The 19,503-nt window shown below is 36.9% G+C and overlaps 1 protein-coding gene across 1 annotated transcript; it reads right to left on the bottom strand.

Moving 5' to 3' along the window:
• Positions 1-3,269: 3,269 nt before the first annotated feature.
• LOC117332850 (protein pelota homolog) lies at positions 3,270-17,455 on the bottom strand. Its single transcript, XM_033891902.1, has 10 exons — positions 17,415-17,455; positions 15,010-15,102; positions 12,293-12,443; positions 10,274-10,364; positions 9,841-10,004; positions 9,543-9,603; positions 9,283-9,323; positions 8,931-9,051; positions 3,993-4,113; positions 3,270-3,678 (listed from the first exon to the last, which is right to left on the bottom strand). The coding sequence occupies exons 1-10, from the start codon at positions 17,453-17,455 to the stop codon at positions 3,420-3,422; spliced, it is 1,143 nt and encodes a 380-aa protein (XP_033747793.1). The 3' UTR covers positions 3,270-3,419.
• Positions 17,456-19,503: the final 2,048 nt, after the last annotated feature.

Below are 19,503 nucleotides of genomic sequence, written 5' to 3'. Positions count from 1 at the left end.
AAATGATGAGATGTATATATGTTGCAAATATGGGAAACCTTGGTTTAGACACAACAACACAAAAATTAGTTCACATGTTTATATACAGAATATATACATTAAAAAAACCTCTTTGCAAAGAATCAGTTTCCTAAAACCATTATTAAGTGAATGGTGAGCAATTACAAAATCATGAAAAGGGAATAACTCCGCAAATACGGGGGTAAGGGGCATGATTTTGGTATGCGACACTCCGGCTCATCAAGATGTATATTTGTGTCAAGTATGGAGAGCCTGGGTCAAGTAGTATTGGAGTTATGGTCCGGACAAGTAAAATCATCAAAGGGGAATAACTCTGCAAATACGGGGGTAAGGGGCGTGATTTTGGTATGTGGCACTCCGGCTCATCAATATGTATATTTGTGTCAAGTATGGAGAGCCTGGGTTGAGTAGTATTAGAGTTATGGTCTGGACAAGTAAAATCATCAAAGGGGAATAACTCCACAAATACGGGGGAAAGGGGCATGATTTTGGTATGCGACATTCCGGCTCATCAAGATGTATATTTAGCCTGGGTCGAGTAAAACTGGAGATATGGTCCAGACACCATATATGTGCTCGAAGTAAAATCATCAAAGGGGAATAACTCCACAAATAAGGGGGTAAGGGGCATGATTTTGGTACGCAGCACTCCGGCTCACCAAGATGTATATTTGTGTCAAGTATGGAGAGCCTGGGTTGAGTAGTATTAGAGTTATGGTCTGGACAAGTAAAATCATCAAAGGGGAATAACTCCAAAAATACGGGGGAAAGGGGCATGATTTTGGTATGCGACACTCCGGCTCATCAAGATGTATATTTGTGTCAAGTATTGAGAGCCTGGGTCGAGTAGTACTGGAGATATGGTCCAGACACCATATATGTGCTCGAAGTAAAATCATCAAAGGGGAATAACTCCACAAATAAGGAGGTAAGGGGCATGATTTTGGTATGCGACACTCCGGCTCATCAATATGTATATTTGTGTCAAGTATGGAGAGCCTGGGTCGAGTAGTACTGGAGTTATGGTCTGGACAAGTAAAATCATCAAAGGGGAATAACTCCACAAATAAGGGGGTAAGGGGCATGATTTTGGTATGCAACACTCCGGCTCATCAATATGTATATTTGTGTCAAGTATGGAGAGCCTGGGTCGAGTAGTACTGGAGTTATGGTCTGGACAAGTAAAATCATCAAAGGGGAATAACTCCACAAATAAGGGGGTAAGGGGCATGATTTTGGTATGCGACACTCCGGCTCATCAATATGTATATTTGTGTGAAGTATGGAGAGCCTGGGTCGAGTAGTACTGGAGATATGGTCCAGACACCATATATGTGCTCCAAGTAAAATCATCAAAGGTGAAATAACTCCACAAATAAGGGGGTAAGGTGCATGATTTTGGTATGCAACACTCCGGCTCATCAATATGTATATTTGTGTCAAGTATGGAGAGCCTGGGTCGAGTAGTACTGGAGTTATGGTCTGGACAAGTAAAATCATCAAAGGGGAATAACTCCACAAATAAGGGGGTAAGGGGCATGATTTTGGTATGCGACACTCCGGCTCATCAATATGTATATTTGAGTATATCAAGTATGGAGGGCCTGGGTCGAGTAGTACTGGAGATATGGTCCGGACACCATATGTGCCTGCCTGCCTGCCCACCTGCCCACCCACCCGCCAACATGGTAACATAATACATCCCGTCTTTCGACGGGCGTATAATAAGTAAAATGATTGCATTTTATTTAATTGAATGTTAATTTATCATTAAACGTTCCTCACTTCGTGATCAATAATAATTATGAATACATATGTATTCATGTGTTTTTGTTTCTGTCACAGACGCACTCCAATGATCACGCATACAATCTAATAACCTTAACGTGCCTGTTGATCAAATTTAAGTCTTGACATTTTTTCTGGGCCAGTCACGGTCGCGAGCTTTCAATGAAGCTTGCCAAAAAAATTCTTACTTTACATTCTTTTGACAAGTTTGAACTATTCGAAATAGTGTCAGTTATAAACAACCGAGTTCGAACTATTAATAGCTAAACTAAATACTGTTTTTTTTCTAGAAAAAAAATGTACGTTCGAACTGGATGTTTACTGTACTTGTTACTAGTTAGACGTAAATTTTTCTCTTTGAAATTCTTCTGGTAGTTTTAGAATATAAATTATGTAAATATACAGTACATGTCAGGTGTTATGGTTCTATTTCACCCTCAGGGTTGCGAGTGTCACTCTAGTGAAGGGGATTAAGTATGCCACATGTTTCAACTCGGGTGTATCCGCCAGCCACCAACAGCTGGTGTCTGGCAAGGGTATAGGGATTAAGATTGTAGCAAGATAATTACACGTACATTACATATGCTTATGAGTAGAGAAGGTTTTGATTTTTCTTATTTAGATTACAACTTTTACTTCAGACTGTTAAGTAACTTTAACCTTACGATTAATCACAAATACTCTGCAAGATCCACATAACAACATAGTGTTGATTTTCGCTTCTCTGGAGATCATTAAAATGTTATGGAGTTTTGTTTTCTGTGTCGATATTTCATTTCCCAGTGAACATTTGTGCTACTCATCTAGCTAGAATTTAATTAAATAATTTTGAGTGTATATGTACCATATATTTACAACACAATACATCTTGGACACATCAGATCCCACTCGTGTATCCCTAGTATAGATTGTGATTTCACTAACAATGTATCCCTGTTTGTCACAAGTCACTAACAATGTATCCCGGTTTTTCACAACACTGGTCTAAGATATTACAAGTACACAATGTCCAGCTACAGTACCTATACTGTACGACAATGCAGGTTCCAACTGGTAAAACACACCAAAGTATTGTGCAGTGCACCTGTCAATCATGAGTGAGTCCTTTGTTTCACTAATCCCCAACACTCTTCCATACCACGTTACGCATTGTCAGTAAACAGGTGACCACTCAGGTTTTGAGCCAGTGTTAGCTGGTGTTTCAACCAAGATGAGCAAGTGTAAGGGATTAGACCTCACCACTGTGGCAGTAATTTGGGACCATACAACCTAACCTGTACTGTATTCTGAAATTATCCATACATGAAATTTGGATCTCAACAAAATTTTCTTTAGATCAATATTGACATTTGTACAAGTCTTATCCACATTTTACAATTGGGATCCTTTAGAGCAATTCTTAGTGTCACAGTTTGGAGCAGATTATGTATTTTAGCCGAGTACAAAATAAAACAATTTCAAAGAATTGAAATGATTTAATAAATAATTTTTATCATGCTACACATAAAATAAGGATTGCAACAAATAGTGTTTTAAATGCCAGCAACAATTTTCATTCTTAAAGCTAGCATATTCATTGCACAGATCTTTTCAGAGATAGAAAACATTTCTTAATCCTCCTCAGAATCCTCATCCTCATCCGCCATTGGAAATCTAAGTATGGCTGCAACCCCTGATAACTGACCTAGTTGTTCTCCTGATACATGTAAACTAGAGAACATTCTCACTTCACCAGCGGTCTCCCTTACTGTGTCCACAATTTTCACATATCGTTTACGTTGTTTGATGTCTTGGGATCGGAATAGCTCGTCAGATATCAGCAACACCTCTACAGCCTGGTGCTCTGCAGCCTTTTCCACTTGTTTTACTCTGAATTAACCAGAAACAGACATTTTTTTTTTCAAATTAGTGGAGGGGGCATGGTGGTAAAGTTTTATGTTTTACACACAATGGTGATGAGAAACTATCAACATAAAAATTTCAACTAACCAGATTTTTTTCTTTTTGGCATGTTGGTTAAGACAATATTTTATTTTTTTAACCCTTATCAGAAGCACGGTCTTACATTTTTAAAGTACTTAGTAAAGCCAGAAACTGAAGTCAAAACAGACTTTCCATTACTTAATTACATCATAACCAGGAATGAAAAAAACTTCATAGTCATTAGGGCTTGGAATACTTACCCATAGAAAGCTCTGTTTGGGTCATTTTGAAGCATTTGGTAAAAATCATCCAAAGCTTTGATCTCTAAGGACGCCTTTGTGTCAGCTAATCGAGCAGTGACTGCTGGATCTTGTAAAACCTCTGGAAAAGCAATGGACAGTTGTGTTTGCTATATATATATATGTAAAACAGTATATACAAATGTATAAGGCATCAAATCTTAAAAGAATTTTTATCACGTGCAAATGTGAGAGATGTTGGAATTCCCTATTTACAACATTTGGAAATCATAACGTCACATCACTAATACAACATTATGATGTCATCACACCAACAATACAACGTCACATCAATAATACAACATTATGATGTCATCACACCAACGATACAATGTCACATCAATAATACAACATTATGATGTCATCATACCAACAATGACAGCACATCAATAATACAACATTATGATGTCATCACACCACAATGACGGCACATCAATAATACAACATTATGATGTCATCGCACCACAATGACGGCACATCAATAATACAACATTATGATGTCATCGCACCACAATGACGGCACATCAATAATACAACATTATGATGTCATCATACCACAATGACGGCACATCAATAATACAACATTATGATGTCATCACACCACAATGACGTCACATCAATAATACAACATTATGATGTCATCACACCAACGATACAATGTCACATCAATAATACAAGAGGCCCAGAGGGCCTGTATCGCTCACCTGGATTTCATGAGATATGAAACAAGAATGATGATTAAGTATATTTGTCACTGGTATTGCTATGTCAATATATCATAGGCATTTTATATGGGTATGTGAGGATTTGATGTCAAAAAATACCTTAATCCATGAAATAAAATTAACTTTTGGCACAACCCCATAGGGATTCTACCACACAAATGTGGGTGATATCCACTGCTTAGTTTCAGAAAAGAAGTTGTTTAAACCAATTGACCCCTTTTGACCCTGTCTTCTGCACCCCGGGGGAAGTGGGGGTCAGTCCTTTCCTTTTTAAAATTTGGAATCCCTACCCGAAAGGATGCTACCAGGCAAATATGAGCGATATTCCTTGCTTAGTTTCAGAGAAGAAGTTGTTCATATCAATTCAGCCAAATTGACCCCTCTTGGCCCCGCCCCTCAGCCTCACCATTTGTAGAATTTTGAATGCCCACCCAATAGTGATGCTACCAAGCAAATATGAGCAATATCCATTGCTTGGTTTCAGAGAAGAAGTCGCTAATATCAATATAGCCCAATTGACCACATTTGGCCCCACCCCTCAGGCCCCTGGGGGTCAGCTCCATCATTTGTACAATTTTCAATCCCCACCCCATAGTGATACTACCAGGCAAATATGAGCGATATCCATCGCTTGGTTTCAGAGAAGAAGTCATTTATATTAAGAGAGCCAAATTGACCCCTTTTAGCCCCGCCCCTCAGACCCCTTGGGGGTCAGCCCCACCATTTGTACAATTTTGAATCCCCACTCAATAGGGATGCTACCAGGTAAATATGAGTGATAGCCATTGCTTGGTTTCAGAGAAGAAGTCGTTTATATCAATAGCGCAAAAATGACCCCTTTTGGCCCCGCCCCAGAGGCCCCCAGGGGGTCAGCCCCATCATTTGTACAATTCTGAGTCCCCTACCCATAGGGATGCTTCTGACCAAATTTGGTCAAATTCTGATGTGTGGTTATGAAGAAGAAGTCAATTGTGGACGGACGGACGGACGGACGACGGACGCAACGGTATGGCATAAGCTCACCTTGGTCCTTCGGACCAGGTGAGCTAACAACTTTATGATGTCATCACACCACAATGACGGCACATCAATAATACAACATTATGATGTCATCATACCACAATGACGGCACATCAATAATACAACATTTTCATGTCATCACACCACAATGACGGCACATCAATAATACAACATTATGATGTCATCATACCACAATGACGGCACATCAATAATACAACATTTTCATGTCATCACACCACAATGACGACACATCAATAATACAACATTATGATGTCATCACACCACAATGACGGCACATTAATAATACAACATCAGGATGACATTGCACCAACGATACAATGTCACATCAATAATACAACATTTTCATGTCATCACACCACAATGACGGCACATCAATAATACAACATTATGATGTCATCACACCACAATGACGGCACATCAATAATACAACATTTTCATGTCATCACACCACAATGACGGCACATCAATAATACAACATTATGATGTCATAACACCACAATGACGGCACATCAATAATACAACATCATGATGGCATGGCACCAACAATACAATAACGTCGCATCATTAATGTCTTGTATGAATATAATGTCAACATAACATACATATGCCAACCAGGTAAGAGAAGAAACAAGAGATCCCAGAGGGATCTTGGCGCCCACCATTGAATGATCTTTATAGGTTCCATGTCAGATTGATCTTTTCTATACTTTTCCCTTCCTCTAAGTCTTACTAATAGCCCTCTGGTACTTTTCAAACAAAGGGAACCTATATAACAAATTTAAGATTTAGCGATAATGGCTGTCTGTCGGCCATGTTGTTTTCAGATTGGTCCAAAAATGCAATACCAGGAACCAAGGGGAACCTACATATGAAATTTGAGGAAGATCCTTTCAGCAATTTCTGAGAAATAGCGATAACAAACTTCAATAGTCAAAATCAAAGATGGCTGCCTCTCGGCCATGTTGTTTTCTGATCGGTCCCAAAATGCAATATGCATAATAAGAAACCAAGAGGAACCTACAAATGAAATTTGAGAAAGATCCCTTCAGTATTTTCTGAGAAATAGCGATAACAAACTTCAATTGTCAAAAGCCAAGATGGCTGCCTGTCGGCCATGTTGTTTTCCTATTGGTCCCAAAATGCAATATACATAACTAGGCACCAAGGGGAACCTACATATGAAATTTGATAACGATCCCTTCAGCACTTTCTGAGAAATGGCGATAACAAACTTCAATTGTCAAAATCAAAGATGGCTGCCTGTCGGCCATGTTGTTTTCCGATTGGTCTCAAAATGCAATATGCATAACCAGGCACCGAGGGGGAACCTACATATGAAATTTGAGAATGATCCCTTCATTACTTTCTGAGAAATAGCGATAACAAACTTCAATTGTCAAAATCCAAGATGGCTGCCTGTCGGCCATGTTGTTTTCTGATTGGTCTCAAAATGCAATATGCATAACTAGGCACCAAGAGGAACCTACATATGAAATATGAGAAAGATCCCTTCAGCACTTTCTGAGAAATAGCGATAACAAACTTCAATTGTCAAAATCCAAGATGGCTGCCTGTCGGCCATGTTGTTTTCCCATTAGTCTCAAAATGCAATATGCATAACTAGGCACCGAGGGGAACCTACATATGAAATTTGATAAAGATCCCTTCAGCACTTTCTGAGAAATGGCGATAACAAACTTCAATTGTCAAAATCAAAGATGGCTGCCTGTCGGCCATGTTGTTTTCCGATTGGTCTCAAAATGCAATATGCATAACTAAGCACCAAGAGAAACCTACATGTGAAATTTGAGAAAGATCCCTTCAGTGCTTTCTGAGAAAAGTGATAACAAACTTCAATTGTCAAAATCCAAGATGGCTGCCTGTCGGCCATGTTGTTTTCCCATTAGTCTCAAAATGCAATATGCATCACTAGGCACCGAGGGGAACCTACATACAAAATTTGAGAATGATCCCTTCATTACTTTCGGAGAAATAGCGATAACAAACTTCAATTGTCAAAATCCAAGATGGCTGCCTGTCGGCCATGTTGTTTTCTGATTGGTCTCAAAATGCAATATGCATAACTAGGCACCAAGAGGAACCTACATATGAAATTTGAGAAAGATCCCTTCAGTATTTTCTGAGAAATAGCGATAACAAACTTCAATTGTCAAAATCCAAGATGGCTGCCTGTCGGCCATGTTGTTTTCCGATTGGTCTCAAAATGCAATATGCATAACAAGGCACCTAGGGAAACCTATATAGGAAATTTGAGAAAGATCCCCTTCAATACTTTCTGAGAAATAGCGATAACAAACTTCAATTGTCAAAATCCAAGATGGCTGCCTGTCGGCCATGTTGTTTTCCGATTGGTCTCAAAATGCAATATGCATAACTAGGCACCTAGGGAAACCTACATAGGAAATTTGAGAAAGATCCCTTCAATACTTTCTGAGAAATAGCGATAACAAACTTCAATTGTCAAAATCCAAGATGGCTGCCTATCGGCCATGTTGTTTTCCGATTGGTCTCAAAATGCAATATGCATAATTAGGCTCCAAGAGGAACCTACATGTGAAATTTGAGAAAGATCCCTTTGGTGCTTTCTGAGAAATAGCGATAACAAACTTCACTCGTCAAAATCCAAGATGGCTGCCTGTCGGCCATGTTGTTTTCCGATTGGTCTCAAAATGCAATATGCATAACTAGGAACCAAGGGGAACCTATATATGAAATTTGAGAAAGATCCCTTCAGCACTTTCTGAGAAATAGCGATAACAAGAATTGTTTACGGACGGAGGGACGGACGGAGGGACGGACGGACGGACGACGGACCACGGACGCAGGGCGATTTGAATAGCCCACCATCTGATGATGGTGGGCTAAAAAGAATGATCATTCCCCTTCTTGGGTATGAATTGGGAGGGGAGGGGGGTCAAGGGGGTGGTCTCAACCCTTTGTGTAAGATTCTTAAGTTGCCAAACACATAGTAAACCTTGTGTTTGGTCAACTTATCAATCTTCCTCCTCTGGTTGAGATACCCCATTAACAGCTTCTCATTTTAACTATGCTTTGAACACATAGGTTCAGATTTGTATAGCACCATGAAGAGGCATGAGCAAATAACTCTTACCTTTGAGAGAATGTTTGAATCCTGAAGAAGCATGGACAAGAACAAATTTTGACTTGTTGTCCAGCAACACTTTGTTATCCATTTTAACAGCTTGCGTAAACATATACTCTGAAAACTGGTCCTGAAGTAGATTGAAAACAGCAATAACATTTTGGAAAAGGCAGATACAATTTCTGGTTCTATCAGATCTTTATTTGGCAAATATTTCACTCTGTCCAAATCTCTAATTTTAGCACACCATTCCTCAAATATGAGCTGTCCACTATTTAAATCACCCTTTATCTTTAAAAGCATTAACCCCCTTAGGAAATATTACTTATAATTTGTAAAGTCAAAAATGATCATTTCTTACCTTAACAAACCCTGGACTTGCCACTAGAAAACATTTTACAACTGAAACACAACAAAAAACACTTAATTCAAACCAAATCAAATTACAATACAGTTGGGCTTTTGGGTTTTTGTATAACATCAGAAGGCATCGTAAGAAATTGACTTAATACAGACATGACCACTGATTTGACAGGAAGTTTATACTGGACAAATGATACATTACACAACTATATAAAGTCACAAGCAATGGGCATGAGGTGAGCTACAGACAACACTTACTATCAAAATTGACATGGCGTAGTACAGCCTGTATGATCTGGTCGTAGAATCTTGTCAGACCCTGTGGAAATAAATATAAAAATAAAATATTGTAATCAATATATAACTTATCATGGATAAAAACTGTCAAACATTTTCCATCATTTTATACCCACAAATCATCAATATTGGAGGAATATCTTCTCAATTTTCATTCAGATATTGATATATTTTCCCAATTTATGCAATTACAGACTGGTGGAGAACTAAGGAAATAATTCTGCTTATTTTCAAAACCAAACATCTGTCTAGCACCTACCTTGTCGTGTTGTGAACACATGCCCTTGCGTTTGCGGGGTATACTAGTCTCTATTTTTGCACGGACAAGAGTCATGTTAGCGGTGATTAAACACACATGAGCAAGCCCTTCTTGCATCACGACAGCGGCCAGGTCGGCATGTGTGGTTGGGTCACAAGCTGTCTCTGAATATAAACACACAAATCATGTATGTCTAAACAATAATCATATGCCATTTAAAAGTTATCTGTCAAATAAATGCAAAATAAATTTCAAATAATTTTGCAACTTTTTAACAAATAATTGTCAAAAGCAGCGAAAAAAAAGGGGAAAGATATGTATACTTTATATATATAGGAACACAGGTGCTAATCAGGCTAAATTCTGTGGCATTTTTGTGTGAAGTTTTTGGCGAGGATTAGTCCCTTACATTATAAAGCTGGTTCAAACTTACCAATCCTTTCTAGAACTACACTATCCCATTCCTGTTTGCCTAATGTAAACTTCCTGTTCAGCTCAAGGTCAAGTGTGTGGTAAGCGCCCATCTACATAAAGCAGAGAAACAAACAGTAATTTTTCTGTCAGAATCGGTCATCAATACTGATCTATTTTAACAAGAGGCCCAATGAGCCTGTATCGCTCACCTGGCTCTACAGCAACTTTGAAGTTGATTTAGGTTATTTCTGCAGATACTATGCTGATAACAACTTTATTCAAATATCAGTGAGGCTAGGTTTATGCATGTCAATAAATTTTCCAGTTCTTCATTCCAGTAAAAAAACAGGCCTAATATCAGATCTCTTTGCTATCGAGAAATCACTGTTTGAAGAATTCAGCCTATTTGACCAATGTGACCTTGAATGTACATCAAGGTAATTCATTTGAACAAACTTGGTAGCCCTTCATCCCAGGATGCTACAGGCCTAATATCAAGTCCCTGGGCCTCTTGGTTATTGAGAAGAAGTCGTTTGAAGATTATAGCCTATTTGACCCCTTTGACCTTGAATGAAGGTCAATTTCATTTATTTGAACAAACTTGGTAGCCCTTCACCCCAGCATGCTACAGGCCTAGTATTAGGTCTCTGAGCCTCTTGGTTATTGAGAAGAAGTTGTTTAAATGGAAAAGTTGACGCCAGACGGACAGCCGGACGGACGACGGACGCCGCGCCACAGCATAAGCTCACTTGCCCTTCAGGCAGGTGAGCTAAAAACAGTGACATTTAAAACCCCTTTATAAGAGCTAGTTCAAAACCTTCAGCAAGAATTCTTCCTTGCTTCCATCCTGCAAATAGTAAAATGCTATATTTGATAACAAGAATCCATCTGAATTTGAACTCCATTGAATGGATGGTCATTTGTCAATAGTCTTGAAATACTTATTTTACTGTGAATGCATGGTCATTGTTTACATTGACATACTGATTTTACTGCAAAATATATGGTCACTGGCTCACAGCTTGACTTGACATGCTGATTTTAATGTAAATGTATGGTCACTGCTTACCTTGAAATACTAATTTTTACTGTATGGTCACTGCTTACCTTGAAATCCTAATTTTTACTGTATGGTCACTTCTTACCTTGACGTACTGATTTTACTGTAAATGTATGGTCACTGTTTACCTTGACATACTGATTTTAATGTAAATGTATGGTCACTGTTTATCTTGAAATACTAATTTTACTGTAAATGTATGGTCACTTCTAACCTTGACATACTGATTTTACTGTAAATGTATGGTCACTGTTTACCTTTACATACTGATTTTACTGTAAATGTATGGTCACTGTTTACCTTTACATACTGATTTTTACTGTATGGTCACTGCTTACCTTGACATACTGATTTTACTGTAAATGTATGGTCACTGTTTACCTTGACATACTGATTTTAATGTAAATGTATGGTCACTGTTTACCTTTACATACTGATTTTTACTGTATGGTCACTGCTTACCTTGACATACTGATTTTACTGTAAATGTATGGTCACTGTTTACCTTGACATACTGATTTTAATGTAAATGTATGGTCACTGTTTACCTTGAAATACTAATTTTACTGTAAATGTATGGTCACTTCTAACCTTGACATACTGATTTTAATGTAAATGTATGGTCACTTCTAACCTTGACATACTGATTTTACTGTAAATGTATGGTCACTTCTAACCTTGACATACTGATTTTACTGTAAATGTATGGTCACTGTTTACCTTGAAATACTAATTTTACTGTAAATGTATGGTCACTTCTAACCTTGACATACTGATTTTACTGTAAATGTATGGTCACTGTTTACCTTTACATACTGATTTTACTGTAAATGTATGGTCACTGTTTACCTTTATATACTGATTTTACTGTAAATGTATGGTCACTGTTTACCTTTATATACTGATTTTACTGTAAATGTATGGTCACTGTTTACCTTTATATACTGATTTTACTGTAAATGTATGGTCACTGTTTACCTTGACATACTGGTTTTCTTGTATGTTGCGTCCTCTGACCCGCAGCATACATCCTTGTGTATCAAAGTCAATGGCTTCAACATGGATAGTGAGGGTGGTTCTCACTTTGTTTACACTTACACTTCCTGTTGCTGATTCTGTCTGAACCTTCCTGGAAACAAAGCAGAAAACCATGGAAACAAGCATGCTGGGTATTGCTTAAACAATACATGTACATGTCCCCTATCGGTCCCCCACTAAAAATGGTAAGTGACCAGGACTCTTGACCCAAAAACCCTGAAACCTGAACTTGATCTGAAAATACCTCGGAGTATGGCTGAGAAAAGTACGGAAAACTGTGTGGACGGACTGACAGACAGGCAGCCAGGAGGAAAGCTATAGTCCCCTTGGTTTTACCGGTAGGGGACTAAAAATTCAATTAAAACAGGCTGACCATTTTGAGAACTTATCACTGACCATGCCAATCAACTGCTAATTAAAAGGACACTATTAAAGTTAAGTAAAAGCAGTAAACCGGGTATAACTCTATCATAACTCAATAACAATGATTTCATTCCAGTAATGGAATCTTACCAATACAGTGGACTCTGTCTAAACAGACTACATTGGGACAATATAATTTGTTTGGTTTGTACACAGTTTTAGATTGTAGAGAGTCTGCTTTAATATCATTACATGTACAACTAGAACTGTCGTCCAGAGGGCCAACTCATACCCCCGCCTCTCTGGTGAATATTTTCCAACAAAAACCTGTTTTTTGTGAACAGGTTACCACGGCAACCTAAATTTGTGGGGAAAAAACCTGCATGCACATTGTGAGTCCCCAACATTCCTGTGTATTTCAAATGAAATCGGTTGATAGCTATAGGAGTTGACCGAGTTGTCTTGACAAAGTTTTCCACAAGAATAAGGGTATTGAAACCTGGTAACCATGGAAACTAAAAATTCTGTAGAGAAATATCATGCATGCACATTTACACATGGTCCCTATCACTCCTGTGTAGTTTGACTTGAAGCAGTTCACAGGTTTATGAGGAGTTGACTGGACAAAATTCCCCCTCACCAAAAAAATGAAGTATAGTGACCTGGTTACCATGGTAACCACAAAATTACAACATGATATAGATTACGCACATCTACAATGCATTAGGGTTATTGCCATAAAGTTTCGTTGAATTTCCTTCAGTAGTTTAGGAAGAGTAGCTGGTACATCGTTGTGTCTACAGACTCACCCAAAAAACAAAGTATAGTGACCTGGTTACCATGGTAACCACAAAATTACAACATGATATAGATTACGCACATCTACAATGTATAAAGGTTATTGACATAAAGTTTCGTTGAAATTCCCTCAGTAGTTTAGGAGGAGTAGCCGGTACATCGTTGTGTCTACAGACGTACAGATGGACGGACAACCTGATTCCAGTGTAACCCCCCTAACTTTGTTGGGGGGGGGGGTATATTAAAATTATCTGTATATTCTGTGTTTCACCTGAATATATCTGTGAAACATTGTTTATTTTATAATGTAAAATCGGTACAAATTTCTTTAGGATTTTTAAATTTAACACTGTTATCATTATATTGTCAATTGGCACAACATTAACAAGTTACTGTTCTAATTTACTGCTTTTGCTTGAAAAGGTATTTGACTATCTTTTAAATAGACCTCGCCTTCATCTTAATGATCAAATCCTCTGTCATCCTTTTTCAATTCAATCTAATGAGGTAGATATAAACGGATTTTTTCGGCTTCATACGTCTCTGTAGTCTAGCTCACCTCATTTTCATTTTCTGTTCAACATCCGACTCATCAGTGTTCATATCAGGATAAATAAGTCGGACAATTTCAAGAAGTGTAATTTCCGATTCAGAAGAAACACTCTCGATTTTGAGTTAATCTCCTAGGTCGGTAGTGGTGGAGTTATTGATTTCATCACCTTCTTTTTCCTAATACAGGTATTCTGCAATTACTATATATACCTGATGATGGTAGACCAGTTACTATATATACCTGATGATGGTAGATCTAGACCAGTTACTATATACAATGTATACCTGATGATGGTAGATCAGTTACTATATATACCTGATGATGGTAGACTAGTTACTATATATACCTGATGTTGGTAGACCTAACGAGTCTCCAATGGTTACTATATATACCTGATGGTGGTAGACCTAACGAGTCTCCAATGGTTACTATATATACCTGATGGTGGTAGAACGGTAACTATATATACCTGATGATGGTAGATCTAGACCAGTTACTATATACAATGTATACCTGATGTTGGTAGACTAGTTACTATATATACCTGATGTTGGTAGACTAGTTACTATATATACCTGATGGTGGTAGACCTTAATGACTGAGTCTCCAATGGTTACTATATATACCTGATGGTGGTAGACCTTAACGAGTCTCCAATGGTTACTATATATACCTGATGGTGGTAGACCTTAACGAGTCTCCAATGGTTACTATATATACCTGATGGTGGTAGACCTTAATGACCGAGTCTCCAATGGTTACTATATATACCTGATGTTGGTAGACCTTAACAAGTCTCCAATGGTTACTATATATACCTGATGGTGGTAGACCTTAACGAGTCTCCAATGGTTACTATATATACCTGATGGTGGTAGACCTGTTACTATATATACCTGATGGTGGTAGACCTTAACGAGTCTCCAATGGTTACTATATATACCTGATGGTGGTAGACCTTAACGAGTCTCCAATGGTTACCAGGTTGAAGGTGTGCCACATATCCTCAGCCTCCTCAGGAATCAGGGTCACACCCCTGAAACATAAAAAAAATTGTAATCAGAATTTTAAATGATACAATTCAATTCAATCAAAAATTTGAATTGAATGATACCCTTTATTTCCCTTTTTGACTTCTTGCTTAACACAAAAGCTCAACTCCAGAATTATGTTTATATGATAAGAGTATTCATGACAAGTTTTGGAAAACAAAATTGACAAGTCATTTTAGAGGGAGACATTATGTAGCAGTAAAATAAACCATCACCATTTTGAACATACATGTGAAACCAGTTGGGATCATTTGCATAGGCATAAACATTTTTTCTGATGCAACAACTTGAAACTAATGTATTATCATGTAAAAATAATGTGTTATATCGCAAAACTAACACAATTATTATGCAAAGCCATTGCTTTAATTTGTGTATTTAGTTCAATAAGACAATGGAACGGTTTCTGAATATCAGATTATTAATATGATTTGATTCATGGTTTGATCTAACTCTACCTAAACACTGTCAAATTCGTGACAGGTGATGAAAAAAGGCTCTCAATACAGAAACCTTATCAATTTAAAAAACTTTTTAAAAAATCCAGAAATAAAGTGAATGATATGAAAGGCTACAAATATACTTTTTAATGTAATCTCAAGTTAAATGTTGACATATCAAGGAATTCTAATCCTCAATTCTTTTGGAAAATTAAATACTGAAAAACTTCGTCAAATCCCAAAAAAATACTTCCTCCTCCTAATCATATTCATTGTGGTATTCCAAAAATAGCTTTAACATGTAGTGACAAAGACAAGTCTCATGTTCTTAATGATGATTTTTCTTTAATTTCTACTTTTGATAATTATAATGTAAACTTACCAGAATGCGTTGTGAAATGTGCGAGTTATTTAAGTGATATTATCATCAGCATAGACAATGTTTATGATATTTTGTCTACTCTTGATAGGTGAAAAGCAGTGGGACCTGACAAAATTAGTCATCGTTACGGTGAGTACTTTCTTCACCTTTTTCCATTTTATTTAACTGTGCCATCTGTGAAATATTCTTTTCCAAATCCATGGAAGAAAGCTCATGTTTTAGTTTTATTTAAGAAAGGTGACCCTCATGATCATCTTCCTTTAAATTACACAGGCCCAAATCATTATCAGTTGTAATTTTGAAGTGATGGGATGCCGCTGGGATGGTGTGTTTCGAAATATATTCTTAATTATATAATTAATGCAAGTGACAATTTTACAACTAAATTATTATAACAAGTTGTGATATCAGCTAAAAATGAAGATATTTATAGATTATATGGCAATTAGTTTTGTTAGATATAGTCAAATTTAGATACATTATTTCAACAAACTGACATTGTTTACAAGTAGAGGTCCATTTACATCTCCGTATTATAGCGATAATCAGAAATTGTTGTTTTATACTAGGTCAACTAGTAGTTACTTGATACAATATGTAAGTTTTGCATAATAATGCAGGGCTTTTTCTTAGGGCTTTTTGGGGCCTTTAATGGACCCCATTCCCATCTGATATTATTTCATAATTAAGCGAAATTCCCAAAATCTTTCTTAATTCACCAATTTTCTCCCCAAAATGAGACAAAAAGGCCCCATCCAAAACTAGTGAGAAAAATCCCTGTAATGCATTAGTTTCGCATACTAACAATTATCTTACAAGTTGTATTCACTTTATTACATGAAAAATATTACTTCCTCCTACGAAAATGATTCAAACCTGCTTTCGTACATATATGTATTCATATATATATTTGAATTTAGAAAGGGTATACAGTGTTTGCGTAAACATTAAAGAGTATATGGAAACTTCAAGATCATCAACTTAAAGAGAGAATTTTTTCAATTAATACTGGTCATCACATGGGTGAAAGTCTGTCCCAGTTCCTGAAATATCTGGTTTTGTCAAAATTTAACATATGCATATATGGGGGAAATATTTCCAAAATACTGAATTCAGTATCAAAACTGAACAATTTCATCCATGTCATTAGGAGACTCGTCTCGTAAAAGAAGAAAATCGACAGACCGTGAAGAAATGCGTACATAACACGAGTACTGTAATATGGTAAATTGTTCCTGTAAATGGATTCCATATATATTGTCTAAATAAATGTTATAATGAAAATAGGGATAAAAGCAATAGACGAGGAATTACCTAGTGAAATGAAAAATGACCAATCTAAATAAGATTTTACCAATCAAACTCGTATAAAAAAGCAAATACAATTTTTCCAAGAATAGACGTCACAAGACACAAGTGAAAAACACAACACCGGCGAACCGGTACCCCGAAATCCACGGTATATGAAATTTACCCGGAATTATTTTTGTCAATATCTCTGCTGACGAGCTTCATTTTACGTTCTGTTTCGCATTAACTATGTGATGTCATATTCGAAGTTCACAAAAACACTAAACATGTTGAATGTGTTTCACGTTTGACACATATGAGGCAACATCCTGCGAGCGAAAAGTACCAACACGTGTTATTACATTGCTAGCTATTGGTCCGATATGATAAAATTGACCAATGACATATCGCCTTTGAAAAATTCACGATCAGGGGAGACAAACTCTCTCACATTAAAAGGTTGCATGATATGATTGTATATTTAAGCATTTCTCTTATTGAGTTTGTTGATATGCTGAGTTTGAAAAATAAATTTCGAAATGCGATATTGTCATGAATACCTACATTACTTCACGAAATTAAACTTCGGCTTTTATCGTGGACTAGATCTTATATGATAAGTAATTATAGAGAAGTTAAGCAATCCTACGTGTTTAACTGTTACGTCATTTTGTGTGCCAGACGTCATAGATTTATGTGGTTTGCAACTGCTACACGTCTCTGACGTAGCGCAGAGTTTGGAAGTAAGTTGAAACGTCACAGTACAGTCGACTGTGTTTGAATGACGGATTTTCGCAATGATTTTATTTTATTATTATTATTATTATTACAAGCTTACCGGATTATAAGTATTTATATATTAAAGTATTTAAAATGCTGAAGTATCCATCCACGTAAATATGGTATATCATATACACGTCTCTTCCAGAAGGTAGAAAGTTGTAGTAATCCAAACGAATCAGTGGTGGATACATTTATTATGAAGTGTTTACAAAGGGATACGATAGTAACGTGACCCTGGGGTCAGGGTCTGCTGAGAGTAGCCAGATCACACCTGCAGACCAGTCAATTTTAAACAAAGATGCACCCTGTACATGAGAAGTACAAATATACTTGTTAGAACTATTCCGTGAAGTAATTCGACTATGGTTGAGAAGATGAATTATTTATATGACCATATCCGTAAACTGTAAAACGAAAGTAGGTCTTGCCCAACTACATATAGGTTACGATACGATAGCTATGAATTAAAACAGTGTTACTTTCCATTGTAATTTAGCACAATGGTGTCTCAAAATTGCGAAAATAATCCGGTAATGTTCAATGGTCTTCTGTTTTTATTATCGTCGTGTTTTCTGGGTCACGTTCTATAACCGTCGCCACGAAATGTCATACAGCTAATGGACCGAAGTGTTATCCACTCCAAACCTCCACTTATCGACTATAGATGCCTGATTCTATAGCATGTGGGCTTCCTACGTCATCAAATTCATTTCCCGCGAAATTACTGGGAAATCTAAAACAATTCTTTAAATGAAATGAAGCGAAAGAAATAGAAAACGTCTAAATAAAAGCATCGTGATCAGTATTGAGTACAACGTTAAAGTTCATTGTAAACAATTGCTACTATTTGCTAACCTAAAGCATAAGTAATTTAAATCAAATAATTTTAAAATCCATACTTCGTTTCTATTATAATCTTAAAATTTGTATCACAAGATCATTTAGAAGCTTTGCAGTACTGACTCTTCCAAACGCACAGATGTTTTGATTTTAGCAAAGATGGCGACCCGAAGTTGTGAGGCGGTTTGGATTGGAATTAAAATGCGTATATTTCGGCAAGTAAACATCGTACAATGTCCCAGTGTGGTCTGATCATCTAATTTTGTCATTATGTATTCAGAACAGTTTCGGTTTAGTCGCTACGGTCATTAACATAAAAATTCGGATTATTATATAAACACTTATTTAATTATTTTTTTGTTGTAAATTTTGTTTTTTAACATCTGTATTTTGTGACACGATTGGGTCTTTCTTGGTATGGTAAAAAACGAGAAATTGAGCGTTCAAAATAGACTGTTATAACATTACCTTCATACACGTATACTGTATCGTTTGTCGTAACGTCGTTTTACGACGTTCAAAATAACGTCAACGTGTACGTGTACGTGTAGCCTACATGTACACGCGCATGTAAGGTTGATCTCTAATATTTTAGGTGACGTGTTGTCCAATTTTTAAACATGAATCATTTATAGAGAGGTTAAGCAACC

Source organism: Pecten maximus, chromosome 8 (assembly GCF_902652985.1).
Source record: "Pecten maximus chromosome 8, xPecMax1.1, whole genome shotgun sequence".
In the NCBI taxonomy this organism is placed as follows: domain Eukaryota; kingdom Metazoa; phylum Mollusca; class Bivalvia; order Pectinida; family Pectinidae; genus Pecten; species Pecten maximus.
This window is presented reverse-complemented; position numbering and strand designations above follow the sequence as displayed.

Excerpts from the sequence above, each read along its gene's own strand:
- LOC117332850 (XM_033891902.1), bottom strand. The coding sequence starts at position 17,455 with ATGAAGCTCGTCAGCAGAGATATTGACAAAAATAATTCCGG. Across the intron at positions 15,103-17,414 it reads ATTGACAAAAATAATTCCGG|GGGTGTGACCCTGATTCCTG; the intron begins GTAAATTTCATA and ends TTTATGTTTCAG. Across the intron at positions 10,005-10,273 it reads TGTAGTTCTAGAAAGGATTG|AGACAGCTTGTGACCCAACC; the intron begins GTAAGTTTGAAC and ends GTTTATATTCAG.